This window comes from Salvelinus alpinus, chromosome 5 (assembly GCF_045679555.1).
Source record: "Salvelinus alpinus chromosome 5, SLU_Salpinus.1, whole genome shotgun sequence".
Classification (NCBI taxonomy): Eukaryota; Metazoa; Chordata; class Actinopteri; order Salmoniformes; family Salmonidae; genus Salvelinus; species Salvelinus alpinus.
Window position 1 is genome coordinate 18,561,761 of NC_092090.1, and position 20,065 is coordinate 18,581,825.

Consider the following 20,065-nt stretch of genomic DNA (forward strand, 5'->3'; position numbering starts at 1 on the left):
GTTATTGTTTTCTATTGAGCTGTGCACTTTAAATGAAAGAGCATAAGGGATGAAGCAGTCCATTCTCAAACCCCTGTAACTGACTTCGATTGCGGTAAAATTACAAAAATGTAGTCTGGAGAAGAGCTATGTAGTCCCATTCAGGTTCTATATGGCTGGACTCATCAAGTCTAATGGAAATATTACAAGCAGCATGTGTGAAAAGCCTCTGCTCAGTGACTGATGTCCATTCAGGCCTGCAGCACAGTTCCAACACTCTACCCTGCCTGCATCTGAAAACTCTCACAAAGGAGACGAAGAGAAGAGGCTGTTTTTAGATTGTTGGGACAGGGTCCGTGTAAGGATCACTGCAAGAGATTTACAGTGGTACTGTAGGAAAGAAGACTAGGACTCTGTGTTAGTATTGGGAGAGGGCCCAGCATTAGCTGAACAGTAGTTATACACTGACTGTACAAAACATTATGAACACCTTCCTAATATTGAGTATTGCACCCCCTTTTGTCCTCAGAAGAGCCTCAATTTGTCGAGGCATGGACTCCACAAGGTGTTGAAAGCGTTCCACAGGGATGCTGGCCCATGTTGACTCCAATGCTTCCCACAGTTGTGTCACGTTGGCTGGATGTCCTTTGGGTGGTGGACCATACTTGATACACACAGAAAACTGTTGAGCGTGAAAAACCCCGCAGCATTGCAGTTCTTGACACACTCAAACCGGTGCGCCTGGCACCTACTACCATACATTGTTCAAAGGCACTTCAATATTTTGTCTCCTCCCCTTCATCTACACCGATTGTAGTGGATTTAACAAGTGACATCAATAAGGGATCATAGCTTTCACCTGGATTCACCTGGTCAGTCTATGTCATGGAAAGAGCAGGTGTTCCTAATGTTTTGTATACTCTGTGTGTATGCTTAGTAGGGAAGGAGGCTGTGTTGGGACAGCCCAGGGATTACTCTAGAGGTGACTAGCAGCCGTACTGAAGTCTTTTTCAATAGCAACACTCTGCCAGGCTAATCACTTTGGCGTGCCTCGCTAATTTCCCACAACAGCCGCTTGTTAACTCGATTAAACCGGCTAGCACGCAGGTCGCGGAATGGAGGCTATGAATTGTGTTTGTGTGTGTTTGTTTGGGACATGAGCTTGGGGAGATTCTATGCAAGGCCTCGATCATGTGTTTCTGTTTGTTGCTACCGTGCTATTGAGTAGTGTTACTTTGCAGTTGAAGTAACCAAGCTATCAAAGTACTGTTTACCAAGTAAGAATGGGACCTGCACACTCTGCTCAATTTCTCAAACACACCTTTGTTGAAGGATAAGTTGTAGGACAGTTGATCTGTGAGGGATCTTCCTGTGTGTCAGATTTCTCTCTGAGATAGAGACCTGTAGTATAGTGTGTTGGTTGGCAGAGCGCTAAAGGTAACATGTTAGCACAAGCCCAGGCATCCTCTCTGGGCTTTGTTATTTACTTCCTCTGGCAATCACCTGGAAGCTGTAAGGATAACGCACAGTGATTTGAATCACCGGTAAAACCCACCCGTGTGTGTGACAGGGTGGTGAGGGAGAACACGAGTGATGACTGGGCATCTTCTACTGAAAGGCTGAATGCTGGAAGACATTAGACTACTCATCTTTTGGACATGCTTTACAACAACTCTAGAACTCCTGATTTCCTGACAGCCTATCCTAGAATGTCTCCTGCTGTGTCATGTTCTGCCTTGTGTTTTGCTTGGTTGAATGGAGAAACAGGCTGGCTCTCGGCTAGGGACACTTCTACCATCACAATCTATGCCATTAAAGACCTCGACATGCACCTTTTTGCAGACCTAGATTAAATATGACATTATGCCTTCTTATTCTCATCTTAACAGAACCAAAGGCCTCTCTCTAATGATTGTTTGATATTTTGGTGTGTCCAGTCCTGTGGCAGAGATCAGAGTATTCTCCTGTAGGCTCTGTCCTGGAGTCTGTCCGGCTTTGGTCTGGGCCTTAACCTCATATCCTGACTGCAGCCTCTGTAATATCCTGACCTGGAACCTCTACTCTCCTCTGTACTAGGGATGCACAATATATCGGTGAACATATCGGAATCGGCCGATATTAGCTAAAAATGCCAACAGCGGTATCGTCCCGATGTCTAGTTTAACGGCGATGCCAAAGCTGACGTGCATACCTATATAACGTAATGACGTAATGACGCCACGTAAAATGTTGCGCTACACGTGCAACACAGCATTCCTAACCTAGCCCACAATGTCTGCTGTGTGGATCGAGCAGTCAACAAGTCGAGCAGTCATTTGAAAGAGGCGAAATCCATTAACGCCAAGATAATGGAATTCATTGCCCTTGACAATCAACTGTTCTCCGTCGTGGGTGATGTTGGATTTCGCGACTGGTCGAGCACCGGAACACATTAACATTACCAAGTGCGCTATTGTTCAGATGTTACCCTACCGGAGTTACACAGTAATAGCGTCACTGCTATTAGCTCAGAACATACTATGGAACGCCGTTTGGGTCTTTGCGTGTCAAAAAAGATACACGTCAAATAACACTTTGACAATAACACTATTTTACGCATTAAATCATATTTTAATTTGACATGTCAAATAACACTGTTCTATTATAGAATGTTGTGTGTTCTGAATTTGCACGTCCAAGCCAAGCGCCACCACTACTGTCAGTAGTACTGTCAAAGCTGTACAAAAAAGTCTGCAAACAAACACCGGCCACAAACAATGTGTTTACAATACTGCGTTGATAATAAAGTATTTGTTCGACCGCAACTTCTGGGGTAGCTAGCTGGCTTTAGCTTGGTACCTAGCTTCCCCAATACAACCAGCCTGAAAACAATAACCAGTAGAATCTGCAGTCATTTTCACTATTCTTAGCAATGATTTAGAAGTCCTTGTGAGTAAGTATTAGCTAGGTAGCCACTTTTTGTTCGCCTATTGAAATTGAACTTCAGTTCATGAAAATAAATAGCTTGCCAGATACTTAACCCTGTTGCCCAAAGCTAACGTTATAAGCAGCCAGCTAGCTTCATCTGGCTAGTGAGGCTCAATAGTGGAATTTGTGGTTGGCCTTAAAAATAACAGTACCTCTTTGAAAGTGATGCAGAAGGTTACAATTGGTGGAATCATGCCATATTTAAACTAGATAATGTTAAACAAGGTTGAAATGTGAACCAATGAAATGGGGTATCGGTCTACTCGGTGACACCCACAGAACACAACTGTGAAGATTTTACACAAATTTTAGCATTGTAGCTCTTATCGCGGGACTGTGACTGAAATCACCTCCCCAGTCAGCCTATTGTGTGTGTTGACATTCATATTGCACTGTACAGCTTTACCTAAGGATTGGGGATCAATGAAATGGGGTAACATTCTACTCAATACCCAATATATTTTTTTCCCAACGTCCACCTCAGAGTTATCAGACTCAAACATCCACGCAGTATTGTTTTTCCTTGGGAATAGTGTTCAAAACACATAGGTTGACAATAAATGTGGCTCAATTCACAGTTGTTTCAGAGTCCCGCAATAAGAGCTACGTTCTCTGGGTGTCACTGAGTAGACTGATACCCCATGTCATTGATCCACAGGTAAGGCTGTACAGTGAAATAAGTATGCCCCCAGTGCAATTCTAAAGTATAATACCTCCTGTGTGATTTCAACACATTTTTTGTCAAATTAACAAATTATTGTCTTTTGTTGATTTTATATAACATTCCAACCTCGTTTAGCATGATCTATTCAATTATGGCATAATTCTACTATTTGTATTAATTTGCATCACTGTCAATTACTTTTATTTTGAAGGCAAACCGCATAGTACACTATTGTGGCTAATCCTTATTGTGGCTAGCTTAACATAGATGGGTCCGACCACCATTAATCAAATAATAACTGTCTTATAAATGAGGGTTATTTTAGATAGTGACACCTAGCTAACGATAGCTACTGAAACAGATTATGTCGTTTTGCTATGTTTTTGGGGAAGAACATTGTTTTCATCCATGAGCTAGCTAGCTTTTTTTTATTACCAGAACTGTAGGTGCGCGAGACAACTTTACCGGCATCATAGCATATGTATCGATGAATCGTTGTGACTTATGAAATACGAGTGATTAGTGTAATCAATATGTAATAACTACGTAAAAATGTATGAACTCGTAAAATGTTTGTGACGTGCAGTCGTATTCAGGTCCTGATTGGTCAACAAGCTTATTTGACACGTCAAATAGTGTTACTTAACGTGTATCTTTTTTGACACGCAAAAACCCAAACAGGTTTTACATAGAAATCCTGGTTGAGAATGAAACGACTGAACAACGAAACAGCACAGCAAGTAAGTGAAAGAAATAGGTTTTGATTATGTTTTACTGGTAATGGGGACATACGTAAATGCCAACAAAATAACTTTTTGGTGTGTGTGTGACCTTTATTTAACTAGCCATGTCAGTTAAGAACAAATTCTTGTTTACAATGACGTCCTACCCCGACCAAACCCGGACGACGCTGGGCCAATTATGTGCCGCCCTATGGGACTCCCATTCACGGCCGGATGTGATACAGCCTGGATTCGAACCAGAAACTGTAGTGACGCCTCTTGCACTGAGATGCAGTGCCTTAGACCGCTGCGTCCATGTGTGTGTGTTAACTATTTAACTGTACTAGAATGTTTAAAAGACGGCTAAAATTGTAAATAGCGGGTATCGGGTTTTTGGCAAGGAAAATATTGGATATTGGTATCGGCCACAAATGCCATATCACTACTCTGTACTGTCTTTTCGACCCAAATGGCACCCTATTCCTTATGTAGTGCACTACTTTTGACCTGGGCCATAGGGTGCCATTTGGAACACAGTCACTGCATGTTGGCTTGTGGTATGTTTTATTCAAATGAGCCTTTCTCTTTCCTCTCTCCTCCTGGTCCAACTCAGGACCTCTCTCCTCTCCTCCCGGTTCAACCCAGGACCACTCTCCTCTCCTCCTGGTCCAACTCAGGACCTCTCTCCTCTCCTCCTGGTCCAACTCAGGACCTCTCTCCTCTCCTCCTGGTCCAACTCAGGACTCTCCTCTCTTCCTGGTTCAACCCAGAACCTCTCTCCTCTCTTCCTGGTTCAACCCAGAACCACTCCCTTCTCCTCTCTTTTCTTCCTCTGCTGACTGCAGATTGTTAGTTATTGAAGGGAGAAAACTACTGAGGAGAGATAATAACCAGATGGTTAGTGGAGTGTTACTGAGTACCTCTGAAGCTACAGAAAGGAAATGAATCCAGCTAGTTGTTCATCTTATCGTCTGTGCGTCTCAGATGTGTTGTAGTTGAAGGAAACATGGTTGAATTAATTGTTGGCAAACCAGAAAGCGCTAATGGCTGAAAAGCAGATGTTTAAATCTCAGTCGATGACTGGAACAGTAGTCGACCACAACATGTGTGCAATACACACCAGAAACACTCTCTCTTTAGGCTCGTAAAAATATTTAGACTCTAGACTAAACCAGGAGTAGAATCAGATGAGATTCTTTGATGTCTCTGATTAGATGAGCAGTTGAGGAAATCTGTTGTCTGGGACATCTGTGGGATCGCAGCTCTTTGGAATTTGGGGATTTTGTCTCTCCCAGCTGAGTATGCAGATGCACTAAACCAATAGTGTTGGAGTCAATTCAATTCCAACTCACAGAAATGCACTCTGGGCAGTGTTCCGTGTATGAATCAAATTTCAAATCATTTCCTACAGAGACACGAAATGGCGTTGATCCAACTCTGCTGTCCAGCATTCTTTTCTATAGCTACAGCCATAGAGTTGGATAGGGGGCTCACTTGGCCCAAATCCTGTCATGGAAGCAGCCATTGCAGAGAGGCTCTGTCATCTTTATGGCTACAGCCCACTGCATTCACCACCCAGTATGCTGTCTCCAGTATGCTGTCTCCGGTATGCTGTCTCCGGTATGCTGTCTCCAGTATGTTGTCTCCAGTATGTTGTCTCCAGTATGTTGTCTCCAGTATGTTGTCTCCAGTATGCTGTCTCTAGTATGCTGTCTCCAATATGCTGTCTCCAATATGCTGTCTCTATACATCAAAGATCTATTGATCTTTAGACTTTCAGCTTGTCCAGTAATGGCCAATGGCTGCTGCTGCATGACAATACGTCTGGTGTCACAATGAAGTCATCTGGGCTGTGTCCCAAATGGCACCCTATTCCCTATATGACCGTGGCTCTGTTAAAAAGTAGTGCACTATATAGGGAATAGGGTGCCATTTGTGACGCACACACTAAAAGTAATCTAGTGTCACAATGCTGCTGAAGGGTACACATCCGTATCCCTTCAGAGAATCAATTTCATGGCTATTGTGAGGCTGCCGTAGGTGTGAGGAGAGGATAGGCTATTGTGAGGCTGCCGTAGGTGTGAGGAGAGGATAGGCTATTGTGAGGCTGCCGTAGGTGTGAGGAGAGGATAGGCTATTGTGAGGCTGCCGTAGGTGTGAGGAGAGGATAGGCGGGCAGGGAACGGCCCTGTGGGATTCAACTGGTGTCAGCAATAGACTAGGTTACGGCCCTGTGGGATTCAACTGGTGTCAGCAATAGACTAGGTTACGGCCCTGTGGGATTCAACTGGTGGCAGCAATAGACAAGGTTACTGCCCTGTGGGATTCTCTGACTGCTTCCGTAATGGCACCCTATTCCCTACATTCCCTGTCCCCCCAACTAATGCTAATGACCTAATAATACCTGCATGTTGCCTAGGGCCTGAGTTTTCCCAGTCACATTCCTGCCCCTGATGGTCGCTGATCAGAGGAGCATATATTTCCCTCTGAGTTGCCCTCAAGCCGAGTGGCATTCCAACAGCCCTTCACATTCCAACACCTGAGAAGTTTTCTGTACGCCAACCTGGCTCTCTTCTCACCCCTTAATGGTGATTTCAGACAACTTGTCCCTTGTAATATTCGTTAAACAGCAGTTGGTGTTTCCCTTGGCCATGCTGTATGTTCATCACAGATTTGACTCTCAGTTTAGGCACGACTCCAGAGGAAGCCTACGCTAGCCAGCGCTAGCCCCGACATGAGCCAGACTGGAACCGTCACTTACCCAGCCAGTGTCCCAAATGGCACACTATTCCCTATGCAGCTCAGTACTTTTGACCGGGGTCCCATATGGTTCTGGTCAAAAGTAGTGCACTACATGGGGAATAGGGTGCCATTTTGGACACAACCCCAGAGTGCGTATCTACTCACATTTCTTTGCAGGGTTCTGCCGTCCAGCCGTAATGTGTTGATTTAGGCCCAAGTAGCGCGGTCCAAGGAAGACAATTGTATCACCTGTCTCCGAATGCAATCGCTCCACAATGACTACTTGTTTGTTCAGGGGGGATATTTAGTCCCGCTGCGATAGCGTTGCCCTCTTGTAATGGACCTGATAGCACTGTTTGTTTTCCCTCTGCTTTGTTTGGAGTGGCGTCCATATTGACTTTATGGAGGCTAGGAGATCAGGAGTTAGCAGGAAGGGAAGATGAGACCGTGGCATGACTAATTCTACATTTACAACACTGAGCCGTCATCTTAACGTGTCCTGATATGATACAACACTGAGCCGTCATCTTAATGTGTCCTGATATGATACAACACTGAGCCGTCATCTTAATGTGTCCTGATATGATACAACACTGAGCCGTCATCTTAATGTGTCCTGATATGATACAACACTGAGCTGTCATCTTAATGTGTCCTGATATGATACAACACTGAGCCGTCATCTTAATGTGTCCTGATATGATACAACACTGAGCCGTCATCTTAATGTGTCCTGATATGATACAACACTGAGCTGTCATCTTAATGTGTCCTGATATGATACAACACTGAGCCGTCATCTTAATGTGTCCTGATATGATACAACACTGAGCCGTCATCTTAATGTGTCCTGATATGATACAACACTGAGCCGTCATCTTAATGTGTCCTGATATGATACAACACTGAGCCGTCATCTTAATGTGTCCTGATATGATACAACACTGAGCTGTCATCTTAATGTGTCCTGATATGATACAACACTGAGCCGTCATCTTAATGTGTCCTGATATGATACAACACTGAGCCGTCATCTTAATGTGTCCTGATATGATACAACACTGAGCCGTCATCTTAATGTGTCCTGATATGATACAACACTGAGCCGTCATCTTAATGTGTCCTGATATGATACAACACTGAGCTGTCATCTTAATGTGTCCTGATATGATACAACACTGAGCCGTCATCTTAATGTGTCCTGATATGATACAACACTGAGCTGTCATCTTAATGTGTCCTGATATGATACAACACTGAGCTGTCATCTTAATGTGTCCTGATATGATACAACACTGAGCTGTCATCTTAATGTGTCCTGATATGATACAACACTGAGCTGTCATCTTAATGTGTCCAGATATGATACAACACTGAGCCGTCATCTTAATGTGTCCAGATATGATACAACACTGAGCTGTCATCTTAATGTGTCCAGATATGATACAACACTGAGCTGTCATCTTAATGTGTCCAGATATGATACAACACTGAGCCGTCATCTTAATGTGTCCAGATATGATACAACACTGAGCTGTCATCTTAATGTGTCCAGATATGATACAACACTGAGCTGTCATCTTAATGTGTCCTGATATGATACAACACTGAGCCGTCATCTTAATGTGTCCTGATATGATACAACACTGAGCTGTCATCTTAATGTGTCCTGATATGATACAACACTGAGCTGTCATCTTAATGTGTCCTGATATGATACAACACTGAGCCGTCATCTTAATGTGTCCAGATATGATACAACACTGAGCTGTCATCTTAATGTGTCCTGATATGATACAACACTGAGCTGTCATCTTAATGTGTCCTGATATGATACAACACTGAGCCGTCATCTTAATGTGTCCTGATATGATACAACACTGAGCCGTCATCTTAATGTGTCCTGATATGATACAACACTGAGCCGTCATCTTAATGTGTCCTGATATGATACAACACTGAGCCGTCATCTTAATGTGTCCTGATATGATACAACACTGAGCCGTCATCTTAATGTGTCCTGATATGATACAACACTGAGCCGTCATCTTAATGTGTCCTGATATGATACAACACTGAGCTGTCATCTTAATGTGTCCTGATATGATACAACACTGAGCCGTCATCTTAATGTGTCCTGATATGATACAACACTGAGCTGTCATCTTAATGTGTCCAGATATGATACAACACTGAGCCGTCATCTTAATGTGTCCTGATATGATACAACACTGAGCCGTCATCTTAATGTGTCCTGATATGATACAACACTGAGCCGTCATCTTAATGTGTCCTGATATGATACAACACTGAGCTGTCATCTTAATGTGTCCTGATATGATACAACACTGAGCCGTCATCTTAATGTGTCCTGATATGATACAACACTGAGCCGTCATCTTAATGTGTCCAGATATGATACAACACTGAGCCGTCATCTTAATGTGTCCAGATATGATACAACACTGAGCTGTCATCTTAATGTGTCCTGATATGATACAACACTGAGCTGTCATCTTAATGTGTCCTGATATGATACAACACTGAGCTGTCATCTTAATGTGTCCTGATATGATACAACACTGAGCTGTCATCTTAATGTGTCCAGATATGATACAACACTGAGCCGTCATCTTAATGTGTCCTGATATGATACAACACTGAGCTGTCATCTTAATGTGACCAGATATGATACAACACTGAGCTGTCATCTTAATGTGTCCTGATATGATACAACACTGAGCTGTCATCTTAATGTGACCAGATATGATACAACACTGAGCCGTCATCTTAATGTGACCAGATATGATACAACACTGAGCTGTCATCTTAATGTGTCCTGATATGATACAACACTGAGCTGTCATCTTAATGTGTCCTGATATGATACAACACTGAGCTGTCATCTTAATGTGTCCAGATATGATCTCCTGATTAAGTGCCTGAAGAGACGGTTGTATATTGGTAAACCTTTTGTCTTCTGTCCCCGAGCCGTCTATTCCGATGCCTCTGCTCTTCCACCAGTTGTTGTGATTACAACAGATTACTACAATCAGACCTGGGTTCAACTAGTATTTGATGTATTTCAAATGCTTTAAGTGTTTGATCTAGCTTGCCTGGAGTGCCAGATGGGCTGGGTTTGCACCATTCCATTGGTTACATGTGAACTCAATCAAGCACAGATTTTTTGAAGCGTTTGAACACAGAAGGTCTGAATACAATAGGTTGTTAAAACCTGGCATAAAACACATGGTATGCTTTTCAGAGCTTAGCTTATCTGTCCATCACTGAGCTTGGGCTTCTCCACCTTCTTCACAAAAGCTCTGCTTGATGTGGTTGTGTGTGACACAAGGCTTAAAACTCACAGCGCTAACTTACCATTTATATTTGTCTTCCTTTTATTTCTTAATGAGCCATTCAGGGTGATTAGATGAAAGTGTGCTGATGTGAGGCTTGTGAGCGGTGTGTTATGGAGGCTTAATGACTGAAAAATCATTCTAATGAGTCTTAACTGCTGATGGAGACATGGAAGACAGAAGTCAGGTCATTAGAGGTGGTAATGATGGGGAAGCCATGGGAGAGAGGGAGGTAAACATCCTGTCTGGCTGGCTGGCAGCAGTGCTGATGTCTACTGCCTCACAGCTGGGCACTCAGAACAATCTGACTTGGCCTACCTGCTGGGGTACGTCTCAGTACTCTGAAGTGGCTCCTTCTAATCTTCCTCCTTTCATTTGGCCACCTCTCAGAGCAAAGGAGAGGAGGTCTTAATTTGGCCACCTCTCAGAGCAAAGGAGAGGAGATCTTCATTTGACCACCTCTCAGAGCAAAGGAGAGGAGATCTTCATTTGACCACCTCTCAGAGCAAAGGAGAGGAGGTCTTAATTTGGCCACCTCTCAGAGCAAAGGAGAGGAGATCTTCATTTGACCACCTCTCAGAGCAAAGGAGAGGAGATCTTCATTTGACCACCTCTCAGAGCAAAGGAGAGGAGATCTTCATTTGGCCACCTCTCAGAGCAAAGGAGAGGAGATCTTCATTTGACCACCTCTCAGAGCAAAGGGGAGGAGATCTTCATTTGGCCACCTCTCAGAGCAAAGGAGAGGAGATCTTCATTTGACCACCTCTCAGAGCAAAGGGGAGGAGATCTTCATTTGACCACCTCTCAGAGCAAAGGGGAGGAGATCTTCATTTGACCACCTCTCAGAGCAAAGGGGAGGAGATCTTCATTTGACCACCTCTCAGAGCAAAGGGGAGGAGATCTTCATTTGACCACCTCTCAGAGCAAAGGGGAGGAGATCTTCATTTGACCACCTCTCAGAGCAAAGGGGAGGAGATCTTCATTTGACCACCTCTCAGAGCAAAGGGGAGGAGATCTTCATTTGACCACCTCTCAGAGCAAAGGGGAGGAGATCTTCATTTGACCACCTCTCAGAGCAAAGGGGAGGAGATCTTCATTTGACCACCTCTCAGAGCAAAGGGGAGGAGATTTTAATTTGACCACCTCTCAGAGCAAAGGGGAGGAGATCTTCATTTGGCCATCTCTCAGAGCAAAGGGGAGGAGATCTTCATTTGACCACCTCTCAGAGCAAAGGGGAGGAGATCTTCATTTGACCACCTCTCAGAGCAAAGGGGAGGAGATCTTCATTTGGCCATCTCTCAGAGCAAAGGGGAGGAGATCTTCATTTGACCACCTCTCAGAGCAAAGGGGAGGAGATCTTCATTTGACCACCTCTCAGAGCAAAGGGGAGGAGATCTTCATTTGACCACCTCTCAGAGCAAAGGGGAGGAGATCTTCATTTGACCACCTCTCAGAGCAAAGGGGAGGAGATCTTCATTTGACCACCTCTCAGAGCAAAGGGGAGGAGATCTTCATTTGACCACCTCTCAGAGCAAAGGGGAGGAGATCTTCATTTGACCACCTCTCAGAGCAAAGGGGAGGAGATCTTCATTTGACCACCTCTGCAGAAGCAAAGGAGCAGGAGAGATCTTCATTTGACCACCTCTCAGAGCAAAGGAGAGGAGATCTTCATTTGACCACCTCTCAGAGCAAAGGGGAGGAGATCTTCATTTGACCACCTCTCAGAGCAAAGGGGAGGAGATCTTCATTTGACCACCTCTCAGAGCAAAGGGGAGGAGATCTTCATTTGACCACCTCTCAGAGCAAAGGAGAGGAGATCTTCATTTGACCACCTCTCAGAGCAAAGGGGAAGAGATCTTCATTTGACCACCTCTCAGAGCAAAGGGGAGGAGATCTTCATTTGGCCATCTCTCAGAGCAAAGGGGAAGGCGAGGAAATGTAAAAACATCTGAAAGTAGATGAACGCTCTCCATGTCACTGACTTCTCCAATGTATGGAAGGAGATGATGGGAAGGAGAGGTGGAGAGGAAGCCACTATAATATAAAGATGCACCCGCTGGTTTGGTGTCCAAAGAGGGCTATTTGCCAGTCACTTCTCAGAACCAGTGAAACATGGACACATGTAGGGGTTGACTACTGCAACAGTCTTTTTCCTAGATCGTATTTTATATGCTCATTAAATAAATGTGTGGAAGGCTGCCATGCGATAGCCCCCTGGGTTCTGATGTAATAGCCTACCTGACCCCTCTCTCTAAAGCTTGGGGTTTGCTCAAGATTTCCATTGATAACAGACTGCTTGATTTTATGGTTGGCCACGTGCCAACTCCTCCTAGGTGCAGGAAGGCAGGGGCAGCGCCCATGGAAAAGCAAAGAGACTTATTCAGTGAGTTCTTGTGACCAGCCGTACTTACACTAGTTGGGTATCGCTTTTAAAAAACTATCAGGCCTGGCCTCTGTACCGGTCCTGTCCGATTCTGTGTATTGCCTTTCCCCCAGGGGAGTGGGTTTGTGGCTGCATTCCAGAGCCGTCCTTCTCAAAATTGGAGGCCTTTTTCTGAGCGGTGTCTGTCTTTGGCAAATAGACCTCTGAGGGCTCCCTTCATTGGATTGGTCAACAACACAGACCCTTCCTTCTTGGCCACGCTTGAGTCGCTGCCAATAGGGGCCTCAGCAGCTGTCCCGCAGTTTACTCACACGGCCCCCTGTGATTGGGGGAACATTAGGTTTGTAAAGCCTCAACAGGTTTGCAGTAAACACTCATCGAACCGCCGAGGCTTACCCGCTCCCTGGTCAATATTTGAGGGCTCTGTAAGCTCGGAGCTCACCTCCAGAAGGCATTCCTTCAGCCTGTTCTAATTTGCACTTTGCATTAGCAGCAGGACGTCTGATAAAAATAACATCTCTGTTGGGCTGCAGGAGTTTACATTCATATAGACATCCATCTTAATAAATCCTCAGTGGAGCGGTATACAAGTACAGGCAGCGGAGAGGGGTCAACAGGGGTCAACTGGGATCAAGCTATGTTGTGCAACTTGTTTTTTGCTATTTTCACATTTTAGAGGGCAGAATGTTTTCTGTCCTAGAGCACGCTCTGTATGCGTTGTGCTTTTGTACACTCCCACACAGGGCCTGGTCTATATAATGCATGAGAGTTATATTGTGCCATATGTAGTTTATTGATGTAACCTCAGCCGTTGTCTCCCTCTCTTCTCTCCCCAGATGCAGCAGCTGTTCTACGAGAACTATGAGCCCAACAAGAAGGGATACATCCGCGACCTCCACAATAGCAAGATCCACCGGGCCATCACCCTGCACCCCAACAAGAACCCGCCTTACCAGTACCGCCTGCACAGCTACATGCTCAGCCGCAAGATCGCCCAGCTCCGCCACCGCACCGTCCAGCTCCACCGTGAGATCGTCCAGATGGGCCGCTACGGGGCGGCCGAGCCCAGCCGAGAGGACCTGCAGCTGGGCATGCCTCCATCCTTCATGAGGTTCCACCCTCGGCTCCGCGAGGAGGTCCTGGAGTGGGAGTTCCTGACGGGCAAGTACCTGTTCTCCTCGTCTGACGGTCAACCCCCCCGCCGGGGAATGGACTCCTCCCAGCGTCTGGCCCTGGATGACATCATCATGCAGGTGATGGAGATGATTAACGCCAACGCCAAGACGCGGGGACGAGTAATCGACTTCAAGGAAATCCAGTACGGCTACCGGCGGGTCAACCCCATGTACGGGGCGGAGTACGTGCTGGACCTGTTGCTCCTCTACAAGAAGCACAAAGGGAAGACAATGACGGTGCCGGTGAGGAGACATGCCTACCTCCAGCAGACCTTCAGCCAGATCCAGTTCAGAGAGGAAGAGGAGATGGACGCCAAGGCGCTCGCCAGCAGCATCAACCAGGACTCTGACTCCCTGTCCTTCCTCTCCAACTCCCTCAAGATGTTCGTGCCCTTCAAGCTGTCCAGCTCTAGCCAGGACCAGAAGGAGCCGAAGGAGCCTAAGGTCAACATACTGGTGCCGCTATCCGGACGCTACGACATCTTTGTCCGCTTCATGACCAATTTAGAACGGGTGTGCCTGATCCCCAACCAGAACGTCAAGCTGCTCATCCTCCTCTTCAGCACCGACAACAACACAGAGCGGGTCAAGCAGGTGGAGCTGATGAGGGAGTACCACATCAAGTACCCCCGTGCCGAGATGGAGATCCAGCCCGTGTCGGGCTCCTTCTCCCGGGCCTTGGCTCTGGAGGTGGGCTCGGCCCACTTCTCCAACGACTCGCTGCTCTTCTACTGCGACGTGGACCTGCTCTTCACAACCGACTTCCTCAAGAGGTGCCGGGGTAACACGGTTCTGGGGGAGCAGACCTACTTCCCCATCATCTTCAGTCAGTACGACCCCAAGGTGGTTTACGCCGGCAAGGTGCCCAGTGAGAACCACTATGTGTTCACCGCCAAGACGGGTCTGTGGCGTCACTACGGCTTCGGCATTGTCTGTGTTTACAAGGGCGACCTGGTCGGGGCCGGGGGCTTCGACACCTCCATCCAAGGGTGGGGATTGGAGGACGTGGACCTCTTTAACAAATTTGTCCAATCAGGGATCCGGTTGTTCCGGAGCACGGACCCGGGGATCGTACACGTTCACCATCCAGTAGTGTGCGACCCCAACCTGGAGCCCAACCAGTACAAGATGTGCCTGGGCTCCAAAGCCTCGTCGCACGGCTCGACACAGCAGCTGGCTGAACTGTGGCTCGAGAAGAACGACCACGGCTTCCGGAAGGTCGGGAGCTCAAATAACGAATCCCTCAGGACAGCGTGAGAAAGCACTCCGGCCAGGACTGACAAAACCAGTATGTGGAGTCCACAGGCCTGGGTGTCTTTCCCTCTTCCCATTTGTCTTAGCAGCATTTTTAACTACCTAATTTATTTTTTACAGAAACAAAAAAGACTTACATGGATATATTTTGGAAATATGCTTTTTTTAAGAAAACACCTGAACATTGAACTGACTGAGACAAACGTGACTGTAGAAGATGTTTTAATTAATGCTGAAAAATAAAGAATATTGATGATGAATATTCCTTTGGATGAGCCTACCATACCTCTGGTAGCAAGAACAAAGTGCTCTGATGTCTTATTCTACCAGTCTAGTAATAAAGACCATTCTGTGTTATTTGTACAGTAACCTTGTCCCCAGGTTGTTGCACATATAAGCCTGGGATTTCAACAATTCAAAGTTTGCCTTAGTGGGAGTGACCATAGAATTCTATGGCAGTGACCTACTGAGTAAAGTACCTGTTGTCATTTAATTTGAGCAAATCACACGACTGTGAGGCGTGTTATGGGAGATGATTGGTTGGTAGATTAAGCCAATGCGCCAGGAGTTTCTCACAGTCATTCTGTATTGACTAACGAAGGCCAAGTTTGAAGCGTTGGTCCACCAGACTCTTCCCATTTGGGCAAAGGTGTCTGGGAACTACATGATCTATAAAGAGAGTATGGATATGGTGATATTGGAGGTTATATTATGTGTACCTCAGTGATGTGCATGTACAAGCTCTTTAAAAGGTGTAGCGTTTGTCTTGTGCGTGGAGAAGATGGACGTTGTCTTCTCCACAGACCAGCAGGGCTCTAAATGTAACTGTACTCTTGATTGTGAATGTTTACAGGAGCTTGATATGAACAAACATTTCATCATTGAAAAAGGTTGACTTAGATGAAAAGCAATTTGAATTAAGACTAAAGGGCCATTTTGATTCCTTTTGATTTGTTTATAATACAGAATAACACTGTTGTTTTTTTCCATTGATTTTAGATTTTCTTTTTATTTACTTCTGTGAACACAACTGCTGGATTTAATATCTGCAATTCATCTTCCGCTGTCTAATTTATTGAATTTGCAGTCTCCATTCTCTGTTACCTGACTGTTGAAATATGTATATTAGAAAAATTGTATACCCATCTGTTGTTGGATAGTGTTGTTTTTCCATTTTCTTTTTGTTTCTCTCTCAACCTCATCTGATTACCAAAGAGTTTTTGCACAGTGTGTTTTAGGTGTTGTGTGTCATGTTGTTTTCTAGGAGGTGCAGACATGACATGTACCGTAGATGAAGAGGTAGTGGGTGAGGGAGCACCGTCCCGGGTCCAGCTCTTTACTAGCTCTCATGAGGAATCTAAGGCCTATATCAACCTAGTCATCCAGATGTAGGAACACAGGAAGGGGAAGGTTTGGGAATGCTGTGCTCCTTCATAGAACTGGAAGGAATTCTAAATCATTTTAGAACTCTTGGAGTGAATTCCAGAACCTTCTCAGCACCCATTGGTACAATTAATTAGAATAGAACTCTTAGAATGAAATCTGATTTTTATACTGAACAAAAATATAAATGCAACATGCAACAATTTCAGTCAATTTAAATTAATTAATGAATCTACGGATTTCACATGACTGGGAATACAGATCTGTTGGTCATAGATACCTTAAAAGAAATGGGCCTCACAATGGTCCTCAGGATCTCGCCACAGTATTTCTGTGCATTCAAATTGCCATCGATAAAATGCAATTCTGTTTGTTGTACGTAGCTTATGCCTGTCCATACCATAATCCCACCGCCACCATGGGGCACTCTGTTCATAATGTTGACATCAGCAAACCGCTCGCCCACATGATGCCATACAAGTGGTCTGTGGTTGTTAGACCGGTTTGACGTACTGCCAAATTCTCTAAAACGATGTTGGAGGCGGCTTATGGCAACAGCTCTGGTGGACATTCCTACAGTCAGCATGCCAATAGCATGTTCCTCAAAACTTGAGATATCTGTGGCATTGTGTTGTGTGACAAAACTGCACATTTTAGAGTAGCCTTTTATTGTCCCCAGCACAAGATGCACCTGTGTAATGACCATGCTGTTTAATCAGCTTCTTGATATGCCACACCTGTCAGGTGGATGGATTATCTGGCAAAGGAGAAATGCTCACTAACAGGGAGCTTTTTGTGCGTATGGAACATTTCTGGGATATTTTATTTCAGTTCATGAAACATGGAACCAACACTTTACATGTTGTGCTTCTATTTTTGTTCAGTGTAGAACTCTGAGAATGAATTCTAATTCTATGAATTATCTGGTCCCTGTCCATATAGCTGTCTATTTAGGAGAATGTCTTCTGTGCAGTAGCACTCCCCTGGTTTTGGGTTCAAGTTTAAAGGTCTCCTCTACTCCACACAGTCTTTAAGCCCAAGAGATGACAGGGTCAGCTACACTTGGAGCAGGAGGGACAACTGTGCTCTACCATAATAGTCTTGGTTTTCTGGGGATTTTTAATATTTCTGTTGTTCATTCAGCCCTGTCCAACTGGGAAAGGTTTTATATTTAAGAAATAAAATGAAAAATGTTTATCAAAAATGCTTTTGTTGTGGTGGTGTACTTGTTTTAGATAGGAATTAATTGACAATGTGGCCATTTTAAATTATGTTCGTTGCTTTTTTACAGCAAGGCACGTCAAGCCATAGCAATAGTAGTACTAACTGTCAGAGCTTGAATGTGACAAATTACAGTAGGATCCATAAATGTACCCTGGTCCCAGATCTGTATATTATATCATGTCAACCCCTTGAGTTGACATGATGGCATAAACTGATGTGGGACCAGGCTACCATAAATGGGCCTGGACAAGAGATTTGCTCAGCATAAGTGTTTGCTTATTATTTTCAAAATCATATGTATAACATATGAATACTCCTATGATAACCCCGGTGTATTAAATTCCCAACCTGGCTTCATAACATCATGGCCACCTAATCATCTCTGGACTCCTAATAACCCTCCTCTTCATTATGAAAGCTGATGACTGGCATGCTTTCTGGGGCCGGATGGCTCCCGTGCATCGCCCAGGTGGGGGCAGCACGTTAATAGTGGATGGGGAGACTTTTGCTCCTGCTTTGAGCGCATCTAGAAAAGCAACATAATCAAATCTATTATTTATTATTATTATTTAGTAGTAAATGTATTATCAAAGTGTACTGTATGTTCTCATGGACAGAAGTGGAGTCAGGCTGCCTGGAGGAGACTAGAGTTTGTTTTCTGAATCTCTTCTGAGAGACAACTGAAACCAGGACAATATTAAGCCTATGTTCCAAATGGCACCCTATTCCCTACATAGTGCACTACTTTTGACAAGAGCTCTATGTACCATGGTCAGAAGTAGTGCACTACATATGGAATAGGGCACCATTTGGGATGCGACACAACTGATGAATCATGGCTGTAGCTGATCTCCTAGGCCTAGCTCTATGAAGCATGTGGTGAGCTTTAATAGAAAGCAGACGTATGGCATCCTGTGGCTTCTAGAACTCAGAGGAGAGACCCAGTCTCGGGCCGTTCCGATACACGCTGTGCTCTGTCCTCTTCACAAAGAATCTCCCTCTCAGAAATATAGCTTTTCTAAGGTGGCAAGTGTTGTTTTTTTACTCTTTCCAGACGTTTGCTAGACCAGTAGCTATATGGTGCCAGGTAGCCTAATGGTTAAGAGCGTTTGACCAGTAACTGAAAGGTCGCTGGTTCAAATCCCAGAGCTGGCAAGGTGGAAAAAAATATCTGATGTTCTGCACTTGAGCAAGGCAGTTAACCCCAAGCAACAATTGCTCCCCGGGTGCCGATTAAGGCAGAGGGGTTGGGCTAAATGTGGAAGACACATTTCAATTGAATGCATTAGATTTTATTTTGCCTTTACTTAACTAGGCAAGTCAGTTAAGAACAAATTCTTATTTACAATGACGGCCTAAGAACAGTGGGTTAACTGCCTTGTTCAGGGGCAGAACGACAGATTTTTACCTTGTCAGCTCAGGGATTCAATCTAGCAACCTTTCGGTGACTGGCCCAATGTTCTAACCACTAGGCTACCTGCCGCCCCAAGAATTTGAGTTGTTCAGTTGTGCAGCTGACTAGGTTAGGTATCCTTTATTTCTTTGAAGGAGTCATGGCGTTATGTTACTTCTGGTACAGGTATCCATACCTGGGTTCAAATGGTACCTTGAGCATTTGCTTCAGCCTGTCTGGAGTGCCTGATGGGGGGGATTTGCTCTTTTGGGACTATTCCATTGGTTCCATTTCAGGTAAGCAACGATCTCAAATACTGTTTGGGGTGGATGACAAATGCTGTGACTGTGTGTCTGTCTGTGAAGGTCTATGAGATTGCCTGTTTGTAGACATGTCTGGGTTTGTGTGTATGTGTGTGACGTCTGTTCATGTGTGACTGCATAAGCCTAAAACATGTCTGAAACTCACTTGTCCCCGTCCCCCATTCTCGGTCTGTGTGTCTTTATGGTCCCAGAGCAGACACAATACGGGGATATTGACTTAGCCTGCTGTTTGCATGAGGCCCGGTTTCACTGAGCCCGGTAGGAGCTTCCTGTGGCCCTATAGCAGCCTGTTCCAAATGCACCTATTGCCTTTGTAGTGCATTACTTTTTACCAGGGCCCATAAATAGGGGATAGGGGGCTTTTGGGGATACAGCAAGAGTCTCTGGTAACACTAGCCGACTAGCTAGGCTGAAATTCAATCAAACCCGCCATAACAATATCTACCTAGTGTTTTTGTTTACAAACTTCACCCTGTATCCACACACTTGTTATTCTGAAA

General features: G+C 44.9%; 1 protein-coding gene across 1 annotated transcript in view; it reads left to right on the top strand.

The window, feature by feature from the left end:
- The window catches only part of chsy1 (chondroitin sulfate synthase 1), an 88,840-nt gene extending 71,009 nt beyond the window's left edge, over positions 1–17,831 (top strand). The window contains exon 3 of the mRNA XM_071400834.1: positions 13,650–17,831. Coding sequence (XP_071256935.1) covers positions 13,650–15,245 — 1,596 coding nt within the window. The 3' untranslated portion in view covers positions 15,246–17,831. The remainder of the gene's footprint in view (positions 1–13,649) is intronic.
- The last annotated feature ends 2,234 nt before the right edge of the window (positions 17,832–20,065 follow it).